Source organism: Petaurus breviceps, unplaced genomic scaffold (genome assembly GCF_028583685.1).
Source record: "Petaurus breviceps papuanus isolate PSGF00001 unplaced genomic scaffold, PetGlider_PUasm1.0 216, whole genome shotgun sequence".
NCBI classification, from domain to species: Eukaryota; Metazoa; Chordata; class Mammalia; order Diprotodontia; family Petauridae; genus Petaurus; species Petaurus breviceps.
Genome location: NW_027185867.1, coordinates 3,381,521 through 3,408,428, shown reverse-complemented (window position 1 = coordinate 3,408,428; position 26,908 = coordinate 3,381,521). Strand labels below are relative to the sequence as shown.

The following is a 26,908-nucleotide window of genomic DNA, read 5'->3' as shown; positions in this document are numbered from 1 at the left end:
GAACAGAATTTGAAAAATTTTATAAACCATTGTATTAATTTTAATAAAATAGTATTTTTGCTAACATGGCTATTTTCCTGTATTTCAGAGTTTACTGAGGAAAGAAGGCCATAAAGAAATTGAACCTCAGCATTTCTGTCAGGCATTGCACAGGGAGACTGATACATTAATAGTCATCATTAAAAATGAGGACATAACAACACATGTACATCAAGTAGGTTGAAAAAATATTTTTTACAGAATACTGACTTTAAATAATTTTGATTGATTTCACAATAATCAGGATGTTAGCCAACTTTTAGTATTTATAGTAGTCTTTCCAATTCATTTTCTCATTTTATCTTTTTTTTTAAATAGCTTATTATAAATTTAATTTTAAAAGCAAAATCAGAGTTACAGAATTGCAACATTGGAAGGGACCTCAAAGACCAGCCTATCTGAACCAGAATTCCCTTGGTATCATACTCAACATATGATCATCTAACCATTGAAAAAATCTACTGTCCCCAGAAATAGCCCCTTCCACTTTTGGATAGCTCTTATCACTTGGAAGTTTGATTTAAACAAATCTAAATTTGTCTTTTTGTATCTTCTACCCATTGTCCTGGTTCTGCCCTCTGGAGCTAGCTAAATATGTCTTAACCTCTAATATGTGATAGACTCCTAAATATTTAAAGATAGCTGTCATAGTTCTACTTAGTTTTATTTTCTCCAAGGCAGAAAACATCAGTTCCCTCAAACAGTTATATATAAATTGGAGACCATTAGGTATCACGTTCACCCTTATGTAGATACTTTTCATCTTGTCATATACTTCCATATACCTCTTAAAATGTGGTACCCAGACCAACATAGTATTTTAGATATAATTTGTCTAAGGCAAAGTATAACAGGGTTGTTGTTTCCTTATTCCTTAATAGTATGTCTCTATCAGTCTTCTCTCTCAGTCTTAAATTTTCTATGTATAGAATTATCTACATAATACTTAAATACAGTCCTGCTGGTTCATCATAAGTTCTGTTTTTAAAAAACTGGTCTAAAATTATAGTGAGTTTTTATGACTCATTAAAGTCTTGAACTAATCTTCATAACTGCTAGATCATTCCATTGAAGTGAATGTAAAATTCCAATAGTTGCCCATTCCAGTTTTTAGTAGGTTCTAGTTAGGTCTTGCAAAGTATAGTTTAGTAATCCAGGTCAAAGTCCCAGTAGCTTTCATGAATAGTGTCATACCAATCTGCCATATCATATGCTTGATTCATATTGATTTTGCAATCCAAACCGCGCCCCCAGATTCACTAAATTTAATAGGAGCCCCCTGCTGTAATCTGTCAAGATCTCTTTAGATTCTTATATTATATATCCTATAATAATATATGTAATAAAATATAATATACTAATATATCCTATATTATATATAATATATCCTATATTATTAATCTGTGCCAGCTTTGCATAATACAAATTTTTAAAGTATTGCCACCTATGCCACTGATAAAAATGCTAAATAGCACAAAACCAAACACAGAAACCTAGGACATTCAACCGGAAATCTCCTTCCAGATTGACATCATATGATTAGTTCTTTGGTTAGAGCTGTTTAACTGATTTGAAAACTGCCTCTTTGCCATTTAGCCTACATCACTCCATTTGTCTACATAAATCACTGTAAAGATTTTATTAAACGTTAAAATCTAGGGAAGTTATATATATTACACTGATTTTATAGGTCCTAATAAGTTGGGTTTGTTTTTTTTTTAATAAAGTTGTTTTGGAATGACTTGTTCTTAATTAAGATATGGTGACTTTTTATGATTGATTATCCCATTAGTTAAATATAACATTGTTATTTTTGTTATGTTTCCTTGTTCTACTCATGGACAATTAATATTTTTCCAAATATTTAGATGTCTTAACTTGTGTTAAAGAGAGTTTTGTAGCTGTATTCATATAGTTTCTTTGTATGTCTTGTCAAGTAGATTCCCAAGTATTTCATATTTTCTGTAGTTATTTTTAAAAATCTTTAAAAAATTTTTTTCCTTTTTTACTTCTTTTTTTTATTCACTTCTTTTTTTCCTTTTTTAAAATTTTAGACCCAAGGGCCGGAACACTAATACAGAATAGAGAAAAGAAATAAAAACATATCATAAATTTAAATATTGGAACTTAAATACAAAGTTAGAAAGGAAAAAAAGCATGTCATGTGCATAGCAGAACATGAGAGGATTCAAAATATGTAACAATAAATTTTCATTTCAAGAAAGCCTGTATGGGGGTGGCTTGGTGGCACAGGGAATAGAGCATTGGCCCTGGAGTCAGGAGGACCTGAGTTCAAATCCAGCCTCAGACACAACACAAAGACTAGCTGTGTGACCTTGGGCAAGTCACTTAACCCCAACTGCCCTCCCCCCTCCAAAAAAAAAAGCCTATATGATAAATAATACTTATGTTGAGAATTGTCCGTCTTTTCTTTGCTTCCTTATAAGTTTTCTTTTGTTCTCTGCTATGCACTTTTTTACTTTGTTCTTTTTTCCCTCCCTCCACCCTGCCAACCCTCCGAAGGCTGCAATTAAGTTTAGATATGTTTCTAATTATATACATACATACATATACATATACATACATACATTCATGTGTAGACATATACTTTCCCAAACATACTCTACTTCTGATCTTTGTTTTTATGTTTGTGCATATCTCTTTGTTTCCTATCCATCCTACCTCTTCTACTTTACTTCTACCCACTACCTTGCCCTCCTATTACTTGCCTATGCCCCTCAAGAATCCTCCCCTATCCTCCCATTCTTATAAGTCTAAAGATCTTTCTTTTTATGTGTTCCCTTACCTTTCCCTCCAAAGATCCCTCCCTTGTCCTCTTCCCCCTCCCTATGCCCTTACTGTTTTATTTCTTCTGAATTTAGAAGACTTTTATACTTTTGTAAATATATATGTATTGTTCCCTCTTAAACCTATTCCCAATGAAACTACCAGAACTACCAGCCCTCCTCCCCATCTAATTCCTCTATATCTATTCTTTCTCTTGCACCTCATTTATATAAAATAATTACTCTTTTTAGCTGTTCCTAAATGGTTTTACTTTTAAAATTCATATACTGAGGTTTACTCCAGTCTTTCTTATGAGCTACCCAAATATTAATAAGAATCTTAGACGTTTTACGTATTTAAAAAGTAAGCAGTCTGTCTTATGAATCCCTTATAATCAGTCTTTGGTATGTGCCTTATAGTTCTCTTGGTCTTTGTAGGTCGAATCTTTAATTCAGGATTTTTTTGTTTTACAAAGTCTGAGAGTCTATCAAATGTCCATTTTTTTTTCATAAAGTATAATACTTAACTTTGTAGGGTATGATATTTTCAGATGGAGCCCTAGTTCTTTTGCTTTTTGATATGTTGTGTTCCAAGACCTGCGGTCCTTTAATGTCTCCACTGCTAGGTCTTGTTGTATAGTTAGTTTAAATGGAATCTTTCTATTCATCTCTTCCTGATGGGTTTTGTTGGTAAGATACAGACAGAAATGCTGATGATTTATGTGGGTTTATTTTATATCCAGTAACTTTGCTGAAGTTGTTAATTGTTTTTTAATTGACTCTCTAGAATCTTCTAAGTAAAGCATCATATCATCCGCAAAAAAAGGCTACAGTATTTTTTTCTCCTTTCCTATGCTTTATCGCCTTAATTTCTTTTGTTTTTTTCCTATTACTATAACCAGGATTTTCTAGCACTGTATCAAATAGTAGTGGTGGTAATAGACAGTTTTGCTTTATCCCTTATTTTATTGGAAAAACTTCTAGTTTATCCTCATTACAGAAACCTCAAGCTCTTGGTTTTAGATAGGTATAACTTATCCATTTATTCCTATACTACCTTAAAAGAAATAGGGGTTATATCTTATTTATGTTTTCTGCATCTGTTGATATAATAAGATTTTGTTGTTGTTATTAATGTGGTCAGTTAATGCTCATTGTTTCCCCAGTACGGAACCAGTCCTGCATTCCTGGTATAAAATCACTCCGATCATAGTTGTTAGTCTTTGTAATAAATTTTAACCATGACAATTTCGTATGGAATAAAAGTTTTCATTAGCTATTGGGGACTATTGTCCATATTAATGAGATTAATTTAATTAATTAGATTTCCTATGTGTCTCCTATGTCTTCCTATGAAATCTCATTTATGCTAATTAAAATGTTGAAAATTTCATTCATTTCATTTCTTGAAGATATGCATAGTTAATGAGATTTCTTATGTGTCCAGACTTTAGAGACACCCTGTATATTTGCTATATTCTCCTTGCTAAAATTTTATTTAAAATATTTGGATTGACATTCATTAGGGATAGTGGTCTATAGTTTCGTTCTCTGTTTTAAAACTTCCTGGTTGCATTATGAAGTATTAAGAACATAATTGTATCAAAGCAGAAACTTGGGAGGATACCTTTTCCTATTTTTTTTTTCAAATAGCTTTTGTGGTATTGCAGTGGTTTTAAATAGTTGATAGAATTCACCTGTAAATCCACTTACTTGTGGGATTTTTCCTTTGGTGGTTCATTTATGGCTTCTTCAATTTCCTTTTCTGATATCGGAGTTAAGTCTTCTTTCTTGTTATTTTAAAACAGACGTTTATATTTTTGTAAAGATTCATCCATTTCATTTAGAGTATCAATTTTATGGTATATAATTACATGAAATAGGTTCCAGTAATTTTTTTCTTTATGGGTTGTGAACTTTTTTTCTTTTTTTGCTATTTGGAGGGCAATTGGAGGACTTGCCCAAGGTCATACCGGATTTGAACTCAGGTCCTCCTGACTCCAGGGCCAGTGCTCTATTCACTGTGCCACTTAGCTGCGCTGTGAACCTTTTTTTCATTTTTTACCTCGATTATTTGATTTTCCAATAATTTTTAAATTATCTCCCCTGGATCTATTTTCCAAGTCAGTGGTTTTTCCAATGAGATATTTCACATTGCCTTCTATTTTTTCATTTGTTTGCATCTGTTTAACAGCATCTTGATTTCTCATAAAGTCATTAGCTTCCATTTGCTCCAATCTAATTCTGAAGGAATTTGAATATTTGATTTTAAAACTTTGGATTCCAGATTCATTCCCTTCCTTCCTTGTCACCCACCCTTACTGGGAAGATAAGCAGTTCAGTACAGGTTGTACATGTGTAGCTAATACAAAACAATAACATAGTAGATATATGTAAAAGACTGACTATTTTTCCCTCCCTCTTATCCCACCTCCCACTTGTTCTATTCTCTACTTTGATCCCGTCCCTTTTCAAAAGTGGGTGCTTCCAACCTCCCTCCCCCCCAGCCTACCCTCCCTTCTATCTTTCCCCCCTCTCATTCCCTTCCCCCCCTACTCTCATGGAGGGTGAGGTACCCTATTTAGTGTGTACTTCATTCCCTCCTCAAGCCGAATTCAGTGGGAATAAGGTTGACTCATTCCCTTTTGCCTTCCTATTCTCCTCCATTGTAACCATTTTCCCTTGCCTCTTCTATATGAGATAGTTTACCCCATTCTGTCTCTCCCCATCTCTTCTCATTATATTCCTCTCTCACCTCTTAATTTTACCTTTTAAGTATCATCCCTTTCTGTTAAATTGGTCCTGTGCCCTCTATCTGTGTATACCTGTGAACATATATATACACATTCACATATGTATTTATATGCCCGTATACCCTCATATATAGACATATATATTCCCTTCGACTACTGAGAAAAGTTTCATCAGTTATAATGATTGTTTTTCCATGTAGGAATGTTAATAGTTCAACTTTGATAAGTTCCTTATGATTTCTTTTGCCTGTTTACCTTCTCATGCTCTCTTGCTTCTTGTATCCGAATGTCAAATTTTCTGTTCAACTCTGGTTTTTTCAGCAAAAATGCTTGAAAGTCTTCTATTCCACTGAATGACCATATTTTCCCCTGAAACATGATACTCAGTTTTGCTGGGTAGGTGACTCTTGGTTTTAATCCTAGCTCCTTTGACCTCCGGAATATCATATCCTAAGCCCTTCGATCCCTCAGTGTAGAAGCTGCCAGATCCTGGGTTATCCTGATTGTGTTTCCACAATATTAAAATTGTTTCTTCCTGGCTGCTTGTAATATTCTCTCCTTAATCTGGGAATTCCAGAACCTGGCTATAATATTCCTAGTTTTCTTTTGGGGATCTTTTTCAGGAGGTGATGGGTGGATTCTTTCAACCTCTATTTTGCCCTCTGGTTCTAAAACATCAGGGCAGTTTTCTTTGAGAACTTCCTGGAGGATGATTTCTAGGTTCTTACTTTGATCATGGCTTTCAGGTAGTCCATAATTTTTAAATTATCTCTCCTGGATCTATTTTCCAGGTCAGTGGTGTTTCCCATGAGATATTTCACATTACCTTCTATTCTTTCATTTGTTTGGATCTGTTTAACAGCATCTTGATTTCTCATAAAGTCATTAGCTTCCATTTGCTCCAATCTAATTCTGAAGCAATGATTCTCCTCGTTGAATAGCTTTTGAGATTTTTTCCATCTGGCAAATTCGGCTTTTTAAGGCATTCTTCTCCTCATTGCCTTTTTGAGCCTCTTTTGCCATTTGAGTTAGTCGATTTTTTAAGGTATTATTTTCCTCAGTCAGGCTGTTGACTCTCATTTCATAATTTTCTTACATTGTTCTCATTTCTCTTCCCAATTTTTCCTCCACTTCTTTTATATGCTTCTTAAGGTCCTCTGTGGCCTGTAACCAGCTTGTATTTTCCTTTGAAGCTTTTGGTGCAGGAGTTCTGACTTCACTGTCTTCCTCTTGTTCCATGCTTTGCTCCTTTTTGTCCCCAAAATAGGAGTCTAATGTTGGAATCTTCTGTCTGCTTTGTTTCCTTTGCCTGGTCATGTCGCTCCTCAGTCACTTGACCCCTGGGCTTTTTGCCACAGTAGGACTCTGCCACCAGACAGGGGAGCTTTTGTCCCAAATGTGGGGGTTTTCTCAGCTGCCAAAGGTATTAGTTGGGTGCCCTCTCCGAGACCTCCACACACTCTGGCAAGCTGGTCACACACCCCAGGACCTCCACCCTAGACTGCAATCCAGATCCAAGCAGGTTAAAGCAAGAGCGATTACCCCTCAGACTGGTCGCTTGGTCCCCCTACACTCTGCAGGCCAGGAGCTGAAGCTGCCACATGGCTGCACAGCAGCCCTCAGTGGCTTCTTGCCCCAGGGGTAAAAACCGGCGCACTCCCAACTACTGGGTTCCATAGTGTACACTGCACTCACCTCTCACTTTGTCCTTAGCATCTGTGTGTTGATAAATCTGGAAATGGCCACAGCTGCTGGTGATCTGGAGTCCCTCCAGCCAGTGGTTGGTCAGGCCTGCCCTGGGGCTAAAACCTCGGCTTGTGTGTGGCTGGGCTCGGCTCCCAGAGCACTGCGCTGGCCAATTCCTGCCGGCCTTCTGGGCTGTCCTTAACAGGAGCTTAGCTTCTCTGTGTCATTGTGTGGGTTCTGCAGCTCCAAAGTTTGTTCAGAGTCCCCATTTCACAGATTAGGGAAGGTGGGAGCCAGAGCTGCTCGAAGGTTCTGTTTCTACTCCGCCATCTTGACTCTGCCCTCGATTATTTGATTTTCTTTCTTTTTTATAAATCAAATTTGCTAATGTTTTGTTTATTTTACTTTTTTTTAATGGAAAACAACTCTTAGTTTTACTAATTCAGTATTTGTTTTTCTTTCAATCGTTATGTGTTGAGATTTAATAGGAGGTTTTTTTATTTGTTGGTTTTAAGTTTTTTGGTGTTTTTTCATTTGTTGATCAGTTTCTTCTCTCTTTTATTGATGGAAGTGTTTCAAGATTAAAAATTTTGTTAGTTGATTCTTTAATTTGTTTGACACATCCATTCTTTAGAAATGCTAGTCTCCAACTTTTAATCATTTCTTCATATTCTTTGAATATAATTTTATATCATGGTCCACATGTAAATGTACATGTAAATGGTCCACAAAAGATTTGCATATTATTTCTGCTTTTCTGCATTTATTTATGATGTTTTTATGCCCTAATAATCAGTTATATAATGGTGCCATGTATAGCTGAGATATAGCTAGATATATTTTCCATCTTTCCTCTCCTTTTTCCCCCCTCTAGTGCATTGCTTCCCCCCACCTCCCTTTTCATTCTTTTTTTAAGGTCATAAAACAGAACCATTCCCAGGCCCTCTAATTAGATTCTCTTAAGATCCCTGATGAGGATGAGGATGATGATAGAGTTCTGAGAGAATACATGTATCATCTCCTTCTTTTAGATTGTAAACAGGTCTTTCTTGGTTAGCACCTTATTATTGCTTGCTAAAGTTTACCTCCTTATGTTTTTCTTGACTCTTGATTATATTTCAAATTTTTTACTCTAGTTTTTTCATTGAAAATACTTGGAAGACCTCTATTTCATTAAATGTTCATTTACTCAACTTTGTGCATAAGTTATTCTTAACTCTTAAGTTTGTGTCTCTCTTGCTTTCCGAAATATATTCCAAGCTTTCTACTCCTTTATAGTGGTGGCTACCAAATATATTTGAGCCTGACTGTGGCTCCTTGGTATTTGAATTTTTTCTTTCTTTTTGCTTGCTTTGTTTTTTCTTTGACCTGGAAACTCTACGTTTTGGCAGTTTCATTTTGAGCTTTCTTTCAAGAGGTAACCAGTGGATTCTTAATATTTCTACTTGCCCTCTGGTTCTAAAAGATCCAGGCAGTTTTCTTTTAAGATGTCTCAAAATATGGTGTTGAGGCTCTTTTTCTAGACTTGACTTTCAGGCAGTTTCATTGATTCTTGAATTATCTCTTGTTGGTTTGTTTTCCAAATGTGTTTCTCCTGTGAGATATTGTACCCCTTTTATTTTTCAGTCTTTTGACTTTAATATTTCTCATTGTCACATGGAATAATTAACTTCTCTTTGATGTATTCTAATTTTCAGGGAGCATTAAACTTTTTTTCCAAATCTTTCTTCTTTAGCTCTCTCTCTCTTTTTTTTTTTTTTAGTAATTGGGGTTAAGTAACTTGCTCAAGGTTACATGGCCAGTTATTTCTGGGTGTGGTGCTGAGTATCTGAGCCTGGATTTGATTCAGGTCATCACAACACTGGAGCCGGTGCTCTTACTCGCTGAGCCACCTGGCCACCCCTAAGCAATTGGGGTTAAGTAACTTGCTCAAGGTTACACAGCCAGGTGTTTCTGGGTGGGTGCTAAGTGTCTGAGCCCGGGATTTGATCTCTAGGTCATCCTGACACTGGAGCCTGTGCTCTTACTCACTGTGCTACCTGGCTGCCCCATTAGCTCTCATTTCTTTTCCCAGTTTTATCTCAGTGCTCTCATTTAGTTTTTAAATTTTTATAAAGGCTTTCATCTTTCCTAGGATTTTTAGTTGCACCATGTGCCTATGCTCCTTTTTTCCCCTTTTGATGTTTTATAATCATTCTCTTCTGGGATTGGGCCTCTAGTTTACTTTTTGGCTTTGGACTTTCTCTTAAAGTCAGTCTTTTCACAGTTCTGAAGGGAATGTATAGGTTGAGATAATGTCATCTTGGTTCTTTTCACTGCTTTCTTGAGGTAAAGTGTTATGTTATTCCAGTGTCTCAAGGACAGATCAGGCTGAGCTGCAAACTTTAGTGCTTTCAAGGTTTTATGATCCAGAGCAAAGTCTGATCAGGGTCTTAATGGTCTGAGCTCTGCAAATTCCTGACTTGAATTTGGATCCGAGCATCACACCTTGCACTTGCCCATGGTTGGATTTCCAATAGACTGCTTCCTATTGGACTCGACTCTCAGCCTTCTAGAAAGCTCTGCCAGTTCAGAATGACGATCCCCTTTAGTTTGGATTTCTGCCTTGGTTATTCTCTTCAGGCTTCATACTGGAATGGAGGTTGGAACTGAGATTTGCCTCACTCTTGGGGTTGGATCTTCTCAGTTGTTGCTTGCTTTTGAACTTGCTTCTTATGTAGTCTTTCATTTTTTCATCAGAAAAGTCAAAATTTGCTTAATTCTTAATTATCTAAAATGTATGATGAATGCCTTTGCAACCTTTTAAAGTGGGTATTTGCTGTCACATTCTGTTTCAGTGAGACCCGGCTTACTTAACACAAACAAGGGGTATATTCCACAAGTGACCTAACATGAGCCTACTATAACATGAAATTACCACTGGCACCAGTGTATCAGATTATTATAGTTCTCCACTAATAATAGTAGAGAAATAGAAGTGAGCAGTTGGATGAAACAGCCAATTACTTTTCATGCCTTTTATCAGGGTGATTTGTCATTATTAATTTGTCAGCTTTAATATATTTCCTATCTTCTTTCATTTGAAATTCAGAAATCTGACAGCCTTGCAGCCTTTCATTTCTTCACAAAGCATCTCCAGATTGTGGCACACTTCCCTTAAAATAACCAACTTAAATGAAGAGCTCAGCAAAGTTCTTAGGATCACAGATCTGAAATTGTTCTTGTCCTCCAAGGGCTTCTCAGGGGCATTTTGCATAATATGGATCAGCAACAAATTTAGGTGGTAATTTGAGGAAGGAGAAAACACTAACAACTAGAATATCCCAGAGAAGGGCTTTCTAGACCCATACATGAAAGCCTAGAAGATAAAGGGGAAAAAGGCCTAGTGAAAAAATGTGATGCAGTCAACAGAATCCCATGGCTTTTCTTTTACTGGAGGGTCATTTTGTTTTCGACAGATTCCTTCTTTGCTGAGACTGAAGCAGTTCTCTAGTGTCATGTTTGCTGGAGTCGACAGCCCAGGAGATATCCTGGATGGTACCTATCAGGAGCTGTTTCGTACAGGAGGCTTTGTCGTATCTGATGACAAAGTATTAGAAGCCGTAACATTAGGTTTGTCTTTATTTTTTCCTCTTTCTTTGGAACTCAGGCAAGATAAGTTTACTTGAATGTTGGCATTCAGGTAGGATGCCAGATGTGGTACAGTCCAAAGGAATCCATTTTTAAACCCATGATGAGATTCTATTATATCAATGGAAGCATATTTTAGAATAAAGAGAATTTGTTTGAATCCTCACACACTTAATATATTTTTGTTATGGTCTAGAATGCTCATGGAAGAACATGTTAACCAGGATAAAATCTCTGTTATGATCATCTCCTGTCCTGGCTACTAAGTCCCAGTCTCTTGTTAATTGTCTGCGTTTCTACAGAGATGTTAACTTATCTAAGATTAGAAGATTTTAAAAGTATATTACAAGAATGACAAAAGATAGTATCCACAAATATAGACTGGGTCCCAGGGAGTTGTCTGTCTCATAAGTATATAATGTATATTTACAGATGCCATGGCAAGGCCTCCCTTGAAGGTGAATTATCTGGGATCCACGCATTTTGCTTCTTGTATGCTTTATAGCAGATTAGCATTTCAGATGCTAATGAATAAAATGTTCCTGTTATTATACTGTTGTACCTCCCCTTCCCCGTACATGTCATAGTATCAGGGGGTTGGCATATAGTTCAAGGATAGGTTAAAATGTGTACTTGAAATGCAGTATACATTTGGATAGGATGCATGCATAGGATTGGCAGCAGCTGCCCTAAGTCCAAAAGGTGGCATTAGTGATATTCAAACAAACCTAGAAATGTACTTCTTGGAATCTGAAATAAGTGGGTTTGGAGTCCAGCAGTTGTTTTTTTTTGTTGAAATTGATAAATTCTTTTCTACAGTTCAGCTAAAGGAAATTGTCAAAATCTTGGAAAAACTAAATGCAAATGGAAGGTGGAAATGGTTGCTTCATTATAGAGAAAGTAAAAAGCTAAAAGAAGATGTAAGGTAAGGCTCTTTGAGTTTTCACTGTCTTACAAACTAAAAATTCATTCTAGAATCTTCAGTTGTACTAAGAGCCCATCAAGAGAAAGCACTTTTATTGAGGAGTCATCAGACTTGTGACTTCTTTTATCTTTTCTTTGAATATCCTGCATAGAGCAACCTCAGCAGTAGGAATAATGTTGAAAGGTGTCTGCTTCTTTATGAAAAACAAACCCTATACTTTAAAGGTCATTAAAATCAGAATATATTTCATAAGCGAGATGGTTTGCATGTTGACCTTCTTAAAGGGCAGAAATATATTCCTTTCTAGCTCTAGTATTAAACAATTTAGCAAGCACTTATTAAGTAGCTACTGTGTTCTTTAAAATTAGAATTAAATTATTTAACACTACAGAAATAATTGAAACATGTAACTGGTTGGGAGATAAATTTTTCCCATTCTTCAAGCAATCCTTTGCTGTAACCAAATACTTCTGCTAAGTCATCGTCACCACTACCACCACTACCACCTTCACCCTTCCTTCCCTCCCCCCCCAATTTTTTTGTTAGTCACACAGGAGCTAATTAAGCTTGGTTCTTGAACGGTTTGGGAGAGAAGTCTGAATAAATGAATAAACAAATGCATTTAGTAAGTACCAAGTCTCAGGGATATAAACAGAAAAGTGAGACAGCCTGTGTTCTCATGGAACTCAAACTCTAAGGGGGGAGGACAACTTCAACTTCAGGTCAGAGGGAAGGAGTCCATGGTCCTTAGGATTCAGCAGCAAAGCATATTCCAGTGCTTCTTCTGTGATGTCATTTCCTTTAATAAATCAGTTTCTGATAGGGAACCATTTATGGAGTACCAAGAACCTTTCTGGTTCTTCAGGAACTGTAACTTTGACGCCTGCAGGAGCAGTTACCAGACTGTATCAATAGTTATTGCTTTACAGCATGGTGGCCAAGGGCACTGGGCTAGAAGCATAGCTCCTCATAAGGCTCCTTGAGTTTGAGAGTCCTGGGATGGCACAGTGGATAGAGTGCCAGACAGACCTGGAGTCAGACAGACCTGAGTTCAAATTTGGCCTCAAGACGTTAGCTGTGCGGCCCTGCTCAAGTCGCTTAACCCGTTTGCCTCAGTCTCTCCATCTATAAAGTGAGCTGAAGAAGGAAATGGCAAAGCCACTCCAGTATTTTTGCAAAGAAAGTGTCACAGCATGTCTGACAAGACTGAAACGACTTAAAAACAACAAAACTAACTGAACAGCTTTCTAAACAGGGTCATTATGAAGAAATTGTTTTGTAAACCTTAAAGCAAAGAGTAGTCATTATGGTTTGGAAATTTAAATGTCTGAGGCAACTATAGTAATGTTAAGTTAGAATATAAATATATACAAAAAGAAAAAATACTTAGGAATGAAACATGTAAAATGAATGTATAGTTTTTAGATTACATATTTTGTTTCAGCTAAATCAAATAATTAACATTTCTGCTCTTTTCCAGAATAAATTCAGTTGCTCATAGCAAGAATTTAATATTGAAATCATACCAGAGTGCAAATATCATTGAAGTGCTTCATTATCACCAGTGTGATTCCAAATCATCAACAAAATCTGAATATTTGAAATGTCTCCTGAACTTACAAGTTCTACACATCAATGCTAGGTTCGCTGTGTATCTAACAGGTAAAAGCTGGTTAAAATCTGTCTTTCCGGGGCGGCCAGGTAGCACAGCGAGTAAGAGCACTGGCTCCAGTGTTGAGAAGACCTGGAGATCGAATCCCGGGCTCAGGCACTTAGCACCCACCCAGAAACACCTGGCCGTGTAACCTTGAGCAAGTTACTTAACCCCAATTGCTTAGGGGTGGCCAGGTGGCTCAGCGAGTAAGAGCACCGGCTTCAGTGTTGGGATGACCTGGATCAAATCCAGGCTCAGATACTCAGCACCACACCCAGAAATAACTGGCCATGTAACCTTGAGCAAGTTACTTAACCCCTATTGCTCAAAATAAATAAATAAATAAATAAACAAACAAACAAATAAATAAATAAATAAATATATATATATATATATATATATATCTGTCTTTCCCTATCCCGTTATAGTCAGTAGAATGCCAGGATACTTAGCAAGTGTTTGTAAGTTTATATGGGCCATATATATTTATAATATTTACACAAATTACTAAGTGGTATAAATAAATCCTTACCCTATTATGTTCAGTAATTTCCTATGACATACAGAATAGGGTTATTGCCCATTTTTAGCTTGTATGCACATAATGGCTCTTCAGTAGCCATATTTAAATTTGGTAGTTTTTTATTTCACTACATTTAATGAACTATTTCTGCTGTATTGCCAAGTTTGCCACTTTATTTTTAGCGCAGTTCAATGTGGTATTTCTCATATATTTCAGTGAATCAGAATCATAACCAAACATTTTCAAGAGTTGGTAGAGACCTCAAAACATAGACATCTAGGCCAACATATACAGGCAAAAGAATCCATTCTGCAATATACCTGGCAAATGATCATCTTTGCTTGAAGACTTCTTGTGAAGGGGGAACCCACTATGCCATTCCACATTTGGATTACTTAAATTGTTAAAAGTTTTTCATTATATAAAGCTTAAATCTGACACTGTGATTTCTATCCCATTACTCTTATCTATACTCAGGGGCCAAAAACTGGTATTTATATCTCTCTTCCATCTCACCAGCTTTATTCATATAATTGAAGCTATGTTGCTTCTCCTAGGTCGTTTCTTCTGTATAAGAGAATAAATCCAAATTATTAACAAAAATATTTCAGTTATTGACCATGAAGCATTTTCTTCCAAGTTGACATCATTGTCTCAATTCCATTTGCCATTTTTGTTGTTTTGTCCTTCCTGATCCAAAAATAATTTTTCTCAGAAGTTTGGAGGAAAGAATTGAACAGTACTTTCTTCCTGTTGTCCTTTAATATTATCCCATCCACACCAAGAAGTAGCTCTGCCCCTTGAATCTTTATCTTCCCTATAGAGCTTGAAAAAATTGTTTTGCCTTACCCACTTCATGTTGAGATATAGCACTCCAGAGACCTGCTATATTTTTGTATTCATACTTTTTAAAAATGTAAGCTGGTTGGTGAGTTCCTTGAATCGGTCTTTTTTTTTTTTTTTTGCTTTTTGGAAGGCAGTTGGGGTTAAGTGACTTGCCCAAGGTCACATGGCTAGTTTTTTGTGTGTTAAGTGTCTGAGGCCTCCAGGGCTGGTGCTCTATTCACTGTGCCACCTAGCCGCCCTAGAATTGGTCTTAAACAACTATACTTTTTTCCTAGTCATCAGAATTCTTAGTGTCTTCAGAATTTAATTCTTGAGAATTCCCCATTTGTCTAGGCCAACTTCCCCTGGAAAATTTTATACCAAGGTATCCTACTTAACCTTTCTCTGAACTTTTTTCTTCTAAACACAGCATGCTTGTCAGTTTCTGCCCACTTTCCTCTCCTCCTTCATAAATGAGAGTGGTCACATGTGTCCCCCTCCCTCAACCCCCTACTTGACCTAACCTGCCTCTTCTTCAGTTACATACATTACAAATCACAGTTCCTTAAGTTGTTCTTAAGACGAGTCAGGATATGGTTAGCTGCTCTGCATTGTAGAGTTCCAGCATATAGCCAGATAATTGAAGTCCTATTATTAATGCCTTTGTGCCAGACTGGTGGTTTCCCAGATTTCTCATCTGTATTACACACTGACAGGCTTCATTGATCTTTATCTCAGGGCTTCCCTCGTTTACTTCCTGGATTTTTTTCACATGACAGCATCTTAATATATAATTCTACTGCCCCCTTTTTAACCTATTGTTTTCTTTGAATAAGATTTACCCTTGAAGAGGCGGTACTTGTTGGAGTTTCATTCCAAGCCTGTCTTCATTTGCATATGTAGCCATTTTACTGCTGCTTTTTTCTTGGATTTTGTATCCTGTAGATTCCTATGTTTACTGCTATTTACCCATAAGACTGCTTCCAATCACTAGCTGGGGAAGGGGATGGGGGGAAGGGGGCAGCAGGGCCAGAAACAGCACCTGAATTTGCATTAGTGATATTTTTGGCAACCAAGTAATTGGTGGTTTTGATTTTTTTTTTTTAAATAGATAAACTCAATACCTCCAGAGAGATATTTGAAAATAGTGGAATCCTTGTTACTGACATCAATAACTTTGCTGGAATTGTACAAAAAGCAGCTCCATTTAAGGCAACCTATTGGTGAGTATAATTTTGACATAGCCTTTTCTGTTTACTCTACTTTGTATGATTAAACATAATTATAAACATGCAGTAAATATTTAAAAATCAATGCTACACCCACACACACACACATGCGCGTGCATTGGAAGAAAATCAGAACAATTCTAGAAATCTGGTTAAAATTGCCACTTAGGCAATTTGCTTATAATTCCATTCTACAGTTACCTCATCTACAGGAGAAAAATGCTTCCACTGTCCCAAGAGGATTTTGAAAACAAGCATATAAGCCATATCCGCAATGCATCATACTGCAACTCCTTTGTGACTTAGGTCTTCAGAATATATAGCCTACAATTATCATCTTCTTAAAACTGATCTGGTGGTGACTTGGCTAGCTAATTTTCAGACAGTTCTTGGACAGACCCCAATGTGAATTTGCTATGTCATTAAGCCTGCATTTGAAACCTTTTAAGTTTGGTAGGAGCTGCTAAAATGAATTTATTGTTGTGGCATAGACTTTAAAAACTCTTACCAAAATAAGGCAAAGGGAACAAATTCTGGTGGAGGTTGTAAACCATAAATGTAGATGTAAATTTTTATGAATGCCTAATGACATCTTCTAAAAGTCTATAGGGGGATAGAGGAAAACTAATTTAACAGTTACTTTCACCATGAACAGTAATTCCAAAAGTATACACAACCATGCAACCAGTCTGAGATTGCATGTTTTTATCTCAGTAGTTTGTTTTCATTGACCTGGATTTCTAGGATGTTACAGAAGTGCACATATTTATTTGCCTGGTCACTTTATTTTAGTTATGTTAATCATTGTGAATTTTATCTTTTGTCTAGGTGATGAAAGTACCAGCTCTGATGACTTTTTAAGACTAACTACAAAGAAGAAATAATTCCCTATTCCTATTCTGCCCTCCCTAACCCCAGACACCTTCAGGAAGAAATGAATCTACTTTTCACACTTAAAACTATGAACTATAAATTTTTTGTTATAATGCAGACATCCTTAGAGGATAATTTTCCTTTCAATATAGTCTGCTGAAATATGATTTATTTCAGAATGGCACAGTAAACTTAATTGTTAAGCTTTGGATTATAGGGTTTTAAATTATTTTTAAACAGGATGCATTTTAAGCAGCATACATTATTAAAAAAATAGGAAAATGTTACTGAAAGGCTACAAGTTGGAAAACTAATGTAAAAGTCCATTTTAACAAGTGTATTTTTTATGGTTGTTTATGTAAATAAGGCATAAGTAGTACATGTTACAGTCTGAAATTCTCTTTTATACACTTTACCCATCTTCTAGAAAATTAACCTAGACATATTAATCTACCGCTACACTACGTGAAGTTAAATTTTTTTTTCCTAAACGGTACCTATTTGCAGTTCGGTTTTTGTAAATAGCTCACCACAGCGTCAACATTCTGAGGAATAGTGATCATATGTTTATGGTATTTCAGAAATTTCTATAGTAGTCTTTGAACACTTCGACGCTAAACAAAAACTTTGTATAAGATAGGTGGTCTATTTGGAAGATAGGTTTTATACCTAATTTTTAAAAAATAAAAACAAATAAAATATTTTTCCCTGAATGATTTTATAACTAATAACATCTAGTGGGGATACTAGGACTTTCTTTTAAATGTTGTTCATTGATCCTTATGTGTATTTTCTCTTATTCCCAATAAACAGCTTTGTGTAACTTAAAACACTTTGCTAGAATACTAGCTTTTCAAGGGATCCAGATTTGGTGTCTTGTGCCCCAGGTCCAATGTTTAGGTTTTTTTTAAAGTATCTATAGTTAAGATATAGCTATCCAGTGGCCAATAAAACTTTGGCCACACTGCCATTCTTTACTGGCTACTGCCAGGTTTCATATTGTTTTACTTTAAGAATTGTAGCCTTCTAGAATTAGTATTTTGGGGATATGACACTCATGTTTACACAAGTGACAAGGAATACATGAACCCAACACATTGCTTTAGTAATTAAAAGAAAATCTTATAGCACTGAAACATCGTTCTTTGGCCCATTATTACGATGCCACTGTGCCTAAGGAAATGGGGGGGAGGGGGAGAAGGGGGTTTATTACCACAGGCAATATTTATGTTCCACAACTGTAGTTGCATGAATTTACCAGGTACTTTTTAACTTGGCTATTGTTTTTTCCTCCATATGTGATTTATTATAAAACTGGCTCTGGACCACTTATAGGCCTACAGGCAGTGAAGAGTAGCCTAATAGAAAATTCTAAGTTTCTTTAGACAGAAAAATTAACAGGGTCAACTACAGTCACTTCTTTGAGGTGGGAGGAAGAATACTGGAAAAGGGAAGAGTCACGAAGGGAAGAGTCCATGTCATACTCTTCCTACCACTGTCTGTCAACACTCTGAGTCAGCATTCCTTTAACTACAACTATGCTCAAATAAAATAAATGAGCCTTCACTACCCAGATTTCTCACAGCAGAGCAATCACTTGGCAATCTTCTCCCCTCCAGCATTCCTAACTTTGTATTCCCATTCTATATCAATCCCCTTTAAGCAGGCTTCCCCTACTTTCTGAGATGGCATTTAGCTAAAAGCATGAAATTTATTGCACTCAGTGGAGAAGGTTATAGGAACAGGTCAGTCTTCCCTCCCTCAACTGCTAATTCTTCTAGAGATCTTCTGGAAGCAAATAAAACTTTCTATTTTGTTAGCTAGCTTCCACATACCAATATAAAGAGACTGTCAATTCTTTCCCCTCATCATTTCAGACAAATGATGCCACTTACAAATTTTATGACCAAATTATGCTGAAAATCACATGAAAGAGGAATCCTATATAGTTGGTATAAGAGTTCTATTACCTCCAAATTTAAATGCTTCTGGTATGTGTGTTTTATGTTCATGAGAATGTTCTTTGCCAAAGTCAGCAGGTCTGGTCAGGTCAGTGATGACCTTAGTTGCAGTGGGAAGCAAACAGACCAATAAACAGGTACTGGTTTCCAGAATTTGGCTTTACTTTGCAGTACAGAAATCATTTAGAGCCATTTTATGAAACATCATGGACTTGGGAGGCTCTGTCAAATTAATACTGCATTGTGGTTTGGTCCATCCAAAAAGCCAGGGGGATAGAAGGTACTTTAACATCTTGCCTGCTATTGTTACTTTTTTTTTAAATCAGTTTTTATTAGATTAAAACACCAAAAGAGCCTTTAGGAACACAAGCCTCTCCTAAATTATGTAAACTGTTTCAAAAGCTAAAGCTGGGTTAGAAATCCGTGCCCATAACTAATTACTATATTTGGACACTGTCATAATACTTGACATGAGGCAAAAACCAAAGGTTATGGGACTTGGAGGGATGCTGCCCAACACTGGAGTGTTCAATTTAGTTTTCCTAATGTTTAAGAGAAAAGATATACATGAACTTACAGAATCAACAAGAACCCAATAAGCAAACAACTGAAAAGGCTATGCTATTAAAAGATACAAATACTGTATCAAGTTGTTTGTCTGCCTCAGTGAGTGTATGATTAAACTGTGCTTTCCCTTAAAAACACACAGACATACACGCACGCACACACATACACATACACACGGAAACTGAACATGTTAGCAATCTGTCACTTTTGGACAGTCATCCCAAGAGAAAGACAGTAATACATGATAGTAAAAGGGGCAATAGAGGGGAACATTTAGGGGCATGGTACTCTTCAATCTCAAAAGAAGTGATTACAAAAGCAGGCCATACAATATTGATTTCATATAATGTTCATTAGGTTCTTGATATAACTCTGTATTAGCTGAAATTTAAATTTCTCCTAATTGGATATTAGCATATTACTGCTATTAGTCTTCCCCATAAATGTCATTTTTCTTTCGTTTCATTTCTTCAAAGTCAAACTCAGACCCCGTCATCCTCTTGTAGATGTCTTTAATATCATCACAAGTTGTCTCAAAGTGAGTTGTAGCATCATAAGTGCGGGAAATGAAGATCTGGAGAAATAGAGTTGAGAAACAAATGATTTTGCAATGCCTCCTGGGAAAGCCCAAATTTACACAGCCCCTATCCCAATACTAACCTGACTCTCTGTTCCCGAATCAGTTGGAATATACAGATCATTGATGCTAACAAATCTGAAAAGAGAATGGATGGATCAGAATGTAAGTTGCATGAGACAAGGAACATTTATCTATCCCAGGACAGAGCACATAATGGGCACTTAACTGTTTTTTGAATGAACAGTAGTGCTCCCAAGATTACTTAGCACCAGACATATGCAATACATGTAAAGAGGAAACAGTGACCCCACTTTCAATGAAGGTTTTGCCTTGAAAAATCAGTACCTTTCTAATGAAAACTCAAGACACAAAGTCAAGGGGCAAAGGAATTTAGATATTTTCCAAGGTGTCTATTCATTTCTATTCATTAACCTCCTCTGGAACCAAGATGAGAGGCAGAATTAATAACCAGGATTTGCTTTTTAATCAATGAGAACAATCTATAAATAAGACACTCACTTCTGTTCAATTGGCTCCAAAAGTTCTAATGCTGGTCTGATTTCCTTCTCAGGTTCTCTGGTTTCCACGGTAGTACTAACAATGGCAATGTACTTTCCTTGTGCGGCCACATTGTGTGCAGAAGAAATCATGCAAACGTAGATGTCTACAACAAACCATTAAAGCTCATTTTCTACATTTTAAAGGGTTTACATTATTGTAATGTGTTACATGATACTTATATTACATAAAATACAATGAGTCGTGTATTTTCTTCATCATTTATATTTTAAACTTCTTGGCTAGGATTATATCTACTGAACCAGTATTCTGGCCTAGCACAGTCTCATGCAAAGACATAGAAAATCAAAGCTCATATTCTAATCCTACCTATATCTCTATCTAGCTGCAAAATTATATTACTTCTTGTGAGTCTGTCTTTAATTAATAACAGAGGCCTGATTAGATATCTTAAGGTCCTATCTAGCTCGAAAATCATGAGATTTCTTACAAGGAAAAAAAAAGTGTACACTGGTACCTCTTAACTGCATAAAAACTGATAATTTCTTTTTTTGGAAGTTAAATTTTTTTTAAAAATCAAGTCACCTACTCACTCTCCCAAGAAATTCACTTAAGATAATAAATTGCTTGCAACTTTGGGAAGAAAATAACCAAAAATGTCTTAGAAATGAGAATAGAACTTGAATCCAGGGCTAGGCATATACACTCCAACAGTAAAAGATACTGCTATAACAAATAACATTATTTTTTATACTAGCAAAGAACTGGAAAAAGCAGGTGCCTATCAAATTGGGCACTAACTAGTAAGATAATACTTTGTTTTAAGAAGTGAGTACGAAGACTACAAACAACATATGAATGGATGCAGATAAGTAGTAAAAAGCAATATCTATTAACAAAATCAACATCCATAATATAATAGTACAATAATATAAATAGAAAAGACAACAAAAATCAAATGTGAATGTTTAATTGTGACCAAGCTGGACCCCAAATCAGAGATCCCTCCCTAACTTGAAGAGGTGGGAACTTTATTAACTTACTGGTTCTACCAAACTTTTTTTTCCTTTTCCCCCCACTCAACACAAACACATCAATGCCAACCATATGTGATGCCATCTACTTTTTTGGTCAATTTTATCATGTGAGAAAGAAAACTGCTAATGAATGACAATATAATTTTCATATAAATAAGTAAAATCAAGTAACGACAAAAATTGGCATAGGAGGTTCTGTCCCATTAGTTTGGGAAATGATATAAATTCACTAAGCTCCCTACAAGTTTAACTTGTAGATTTCAATTCTTAAAATTTTTTCAAGTTTCCAACTGTTAAAAAATGATGTTTTCCTCATCATAACATGTTTAAAATATTTAAATACCACAATGAAACAAAAATCCCCCTAAATAACAGCTTTTTATCATTCACCAATCTTTACAACTCACCTGATTTCCGGTTGACCTGGTTCTGTGGAATGATGATCTGGCATGAATTGGCATCATTGGTGTTCTTAATTGGGTGGCTTAGGATACAGATAACTCTGATCACCTGGCCTACTTTTTTTACTCTGTCTTTTACATAACTAGGGTCACAGATGAGCTGCTTGCAACGGGCAATCTGAAAGAAGAGGACTGATTTAGTATACTGTTCAGCACAGTAAAGCACCAACTAGTACTTTAAAAAGGGTTCCTACGGCAACTTCTCTAGGAAAAAACTATTTCTAGGTAAAGTTAATTGTGCATAAAGCTGGATAAATAAATTGGGAATTAGCTGGAACTGGAATTGTCAGAGGTGAAAAGCTGTCATCTAATCTAGTCCCTTTATTTTACACATGAGGAAATGAACCAAGAGGGAAATAAGTGAACAAGGATTCATTAGAATGCATAGCAATGCCAAGTCAGGTCAAGTCAACATATATTTATTAAACATCTACTATGTGATAGGCACGGTGCTAAGTGCTAGAGATAATATAATAGAAATAAAGGCAAAAAAACATTTAATGTACCACGTAGACATTGTACTTGTGCTAAGTTCTAGGGATACCAAAAAAAAAAAAAAAAGCACATAGTCCTTGTTCTTGAGAAGAGGTAGACAACATGCAAATATAAACAGACAAGATATATACAGTGTAAATGGAGGGTAATCTCAGGGGCTTGGAACTAGAAGAGTACTGGAAAAAGTGTAATTTGGCCTAAGTTCTGAAGGAAGCCAGGAAAGACAGGAATCAGAGCTGAGGAAGGAGAGCCTTCTAGACATGGGAGAACAGCCAACCATGCTGAAAAATTGAGAATACTGGGCACAAAACAGTGAGTAGACCAGTGTAGCTATATTTTAAGAGTAGAGGAGAGTAATGTGTAAGAAGACTGGAAATGCAGGAAGGAGTCAGGTTGAGACAAGATTTAAGTGCAATAAAGGATTTTATATTTGAGCTGGGAGTGAACAGGTTGCTACTGGAGTTTACCGAGTAGGATAAGTGCAACATGGTCAGACCTGAACTTTAGGAAAACCACTAACAGCTGAGTGGAGGATGGAGGACTGAGATGAGGAAAGGTTTTAAGACAAGAAAACTAATCTAAAGCTACTGCAAGAGCACAGTGGTGTCTGTGGCAATGGAGAGAAGGTGACCTATGCCGTGAAGGTAGATATGACAAAATCTGACAACAGACTGTACACATGCGGTGAATGCAAGCGAAGAGTCAAAGATGACACCACTGAGTCTGCAGAGCCGAGGGACAGGGTTGAGGGCAAGTCTCTCGACAGTAACAGGAATGGTAAGAAGGCTGGTGGAAGGGATGGTAGGAGGTGGAAGGCTGTCAGGATACCAGACTCCAGGTCTTCTGATTTCAGACTTATATTCCAGGGCTCTTTCCAATACGCTGCACCATTTTGGCAGCAATTTAACTATTTTTCCTAGTACATATATGAATTCTGTATCATATTGTATAAACAAAAATATCTGACACCTAAAGTCTCTACTCACAAAATGGAAACTTTTAAGTATATAACTCAGATGGCATTTCAGAAGTTTCCAATAAACAAGTATATAAATTCTGGCTTCCTATACCATCACTTATAAACCTTAAATTCTAAAAAGGTTTAGTTGGCTACTTTATAAAAAGTATAAAAAGAAAAAAGAAAAGGTCATTTTAAAAAAGATATTTTATTTATTATGACATTTGTCCTCAATTTCATATTCTTATCAAGGTTAAGTTTTAAGAAGAGTAAAAGTAAAGGCTCATGTGGCCAAATCTAGCACCACCTGAGATAGCTGTACACAAATTCCCCTTTCCCATTACAAGCCTTATTAACCACAACAAAGAAAAATCTTAAACCTTCATATTATTCCTAGCTGGGCTGAAAGCTGGTAAGCTTGCCTACATAATACACTTAATCAGACTTCAACTAAGCCAAGAAATAATAGAAATTATTTGGACATGATCTTTGAAAGCAAATGCTTAAATAACAAGAGAAAAGAACATTCCAGAGATGATTTACCTTGGTATGAGTGACAAAATGGAATTTTATAGACAGTAACTTATTTTAAGATTAGCACCATATTTTATAACCTCACCATAATGTTAAACAAGTATAAGCTACTGCAGTGTTAACCAAATTACTCTGTTGAAAATCAGACTATATGAGTTGCAAGACACCTTAGAGATCACGGACCTCAAAAGGTGAGACTAGAATCCAGATCCTCCGACTTCCAGCCAAATAACATTTTTTTCTATCACACAAGGACACATCTGAAGTAAAGCCAAAACTAACAAAAACTAATTTGCCACCAAGAATACACTTTGTGTAAAGAAGTACTTTGAGGGACAGCCAGATGGCACAGTGAATAGAGCACCGGCTTGGGAGTCAGGAGGACCCGAGTTCAAATTGGACTCAGACGCTTGACACACTGTGTGACTTTGGGCAAGTCACTTAACCCCAATTGCCTTGCTCTCACCTCTCAAAAAAAAAAATACTTTGAACCTTACCAATTAAAAGTTCATCCAAAATTTATGACTCTAGAGAACAAGTAGAAATCAGCACTGAAGATGTTATTAAACCAATGATATTTGATGATTTCAGTGCCCATAACTTGTGCCTAACTAGTTCAAAATAATCATCAGTAATTCTCCACAAAGAATGTTCAAGTGCTATATAGATATAGATATAGATATATTTGAGCTATTGTAATTAGTGGTAAATAGATTTCTTGTACAATTTGGAACTTATCAGATTTAGCCTACAATATTAAGTACTCACAAATGATAAAATTTTGTTACATATCAGGTATCTTCCCCAAATCCAAAGCTACTATACCTCTCCTTCAGATTTCACACCAATCACTTGTCCATCTTTTACAATGATTTCTTCAATTGGCTTGTTCAACATATAGGTACCTCCATAAATGGCACTTAGCCTATAAACGAAAGGAACAAAACACTTCAGTAAGTTTTTAATTGTTCTAGCTGATAAAAACTCTCCACAACTTTCATGAAGGAAATTTCCATCAACTCACTTCCTTCTAGAAGGCTTTGACTTAAAAGTTAATAAAGACTTCTAACTAAAATGGCTGCTTCAACAAAGCAGATTGCATAGAAGACATGTATAAACTCCAGCAAAAAGCTGAAATCCACACTAGACCAAACAATTATGAAATGAAATGAAAACCTAGAGTAAGTGACATCTACCCCAGAACTGTACAAAAAAATTAGCCAAAAGTCATGGGAAAATAGGAAAAGGGACTACAGGCAAAGCCAACACAGGCACTTTTGTCAGGCAAACAAGCTAGCAACCTCCCAGTGTGAGCAAAAAGTTCCAAAGTTGAATAGCCTGAAATTCCCTGCCCCACCCCAGAGGAAGACCCAGGAAGGGGACCTCAAGAGTTCAAGAAGCAGTGGTGAGTGGTGACTAGTGAGGTCTTACAACACTCAGATCAGAAGAACCCAGGGACCCAGGGGCTCTGAGGTCCCTAGCATTCGATCTTGGGACATCAAAGTGGGCCCTGAAGATCCAGTGCTCTAAATCTAAAAGGTCTGGGTAAAGAGAGCAGTACAGGAATTGGAAGGAACCACAAAAGATGATGCATGGCTGACCACCCTAACCAAAAGTTGTACAAAGCCCTAAATAACTAAAGCTGGACATGAGTAGACCAAAGAAGATACCAGCTTGTATAAAAAAGTTTTGTAGATCTAAAGATCTCCCCAAAAGGAGGAAAACTGTAAGCAGAGATAAAAAAAGAAAAGTCAATTTTTCCCAAAGGACTACTTGAATATCTAGAAGACATGAAGCTAGAAATAAAAAATTAAAAGCTCTAGAGAAAAAAAATTGGAAGTTTAGAAATTAATAAACCTTACCAAAGAAGTAGACTTCCTGAAAACTAAAACAGAAATGAATGGATCTATGAGACAGCAAGAAATATTAGAACAAAATCCAAGAAAAGGTGGTATCTGGTAGCAAAAAAAACTGCCCTAGAAAACCAAGTAAAGGAGAGAAGGATCACTGTACTCCCTGCAATCCATGATTTAAAAAAAAATTCTACATACTGTATTTCAGGAAACCATTAAATGAAAACTGACCAGATCAATTAGAACCAGAGGGCAAAGTAAAGAAAGACAGCAAGAACCCACTGACTACCTTCTAAAAGGAATACGACCAGGAATGACAGTTATGCTACAGAGTTCCTTGATGGAAGTGGTATCAGGATGGTAGTATCCTCAACAGGTAAATTAGAGAGAAATTAGGGAATTTTAGGGAAATGAGAAAGAGAGGAGAGTTTAAGGGGGAAAGATATTGAGTTACTGTAAAGTCCAGGTCAAAAAATATCTTTCATCTCAACCTTAGATCCAGGGAAGTTTGGTAATCAAGATTTGCATGTATAGCATATTAAGTTGATTCCAAGTTGGAAGTTAGTTGATTCCAAGTAAGAAAGCATTTAACTACCATTTAAAAGATGGATAATTGTTAAGAAGCACTAAAAATTACAACTGCTAGGATATTTCAATAAAATTTGGCTTCTGACACCTTTATTTCATACATTCAAGTTTTTTAACTAAAAAAGAAAAAAGAAAAAAAATCCCAGAGGGGTAGCCAGGTGGCTCAGTGAGTAAGAGCACCAGTTCCAGTGTTGGGACGACCTGGAGATCGAATCCCGGGCTCAGACACTCAGCACGACACCCAGAAATAACTGGCCGTGTAACCTTGAGCAAGTTACTTAACCCCAATTGCTTAAAAAAAAAAAGTTGGGGCAGCCAGGTAGCACAGCAAGTAAGAGCACCGGCTCCAGTGTTGAGAAGACCTGGAGATCGAATCCCGGGCTCGGACACTTAGCACCCACCCAGAAACACCTGGCCGTGTAACCTTGAGCA

General features: G+C 36.4%; 2 protein-coding genes across 2 annotated transcripts in view; one reads left to right on the top strand and one right to left on the bottom strand.

Annotated features, from left to right (window-relative positions):
* Nucleotides 1-16,093, top strand: part of TASOR2 (transcription activation suppressor family member 2) — a 64,504-nt gene extending 48,411 nt beyond the window's left edge. Inside the window, exons 18-22 of the mRNA XM_069094273.1 lie at nt 89-214; nt 10,723-10,876; nt 11,714-11,819; nt 13,300-13,481; nt 15,933-16,093. Coding sequence (XP_068950374.1) covers nt 89-214; nt 10,723-10,876; nt 11,714-11,819; nt 13,300-13,481; nt 15,933-16,048 — 684 coding nt within the window. The 3' untranslated portion in view covers nt 16,049-16,093. The remainder of the gene's footprint in view (nt 1-88; nt 215-10,722; nt 10,877-11,713; nt 11,820-13,299; nt 13,482-15,932) is intronic.
* Nucleotides 16,094-19,025: 2,932 nt separating this feature from the next.
* GDI2 (GDP dissociation inhibitor 2) overlaps nt 19,026-26,908 on the bottom strand; it is a 36,032-nt gene continuing 28,149 nt past the window's right edge. The window contains exons 7-11 of the mRNA XM_069094274.1: nt 24,861-24,960; nt 21,995-22,166; nt 20,551-20,695; nt 20,112-20,166; nt 19,026-20,025 (exon numbers count right to left, since the gene is read on the bottom strand). Of these exons, the coding sequence (XP_068950375.1) occupies nt 19,879-20,025; nt 20,112-20,166; nt 20,551-20,695; nt 21,995-22,166; nt 24,861-24,960 (619 nt within the window). The 3' untranslated portion in view covers nt 19,026-19,878. The remainder of the gene's footprint in view (nt 20,026-20,111; nt 20,167-20,550; nt 20,696-21,994; nt 22,167-24,860; nt 24,961-26,908) is intronic.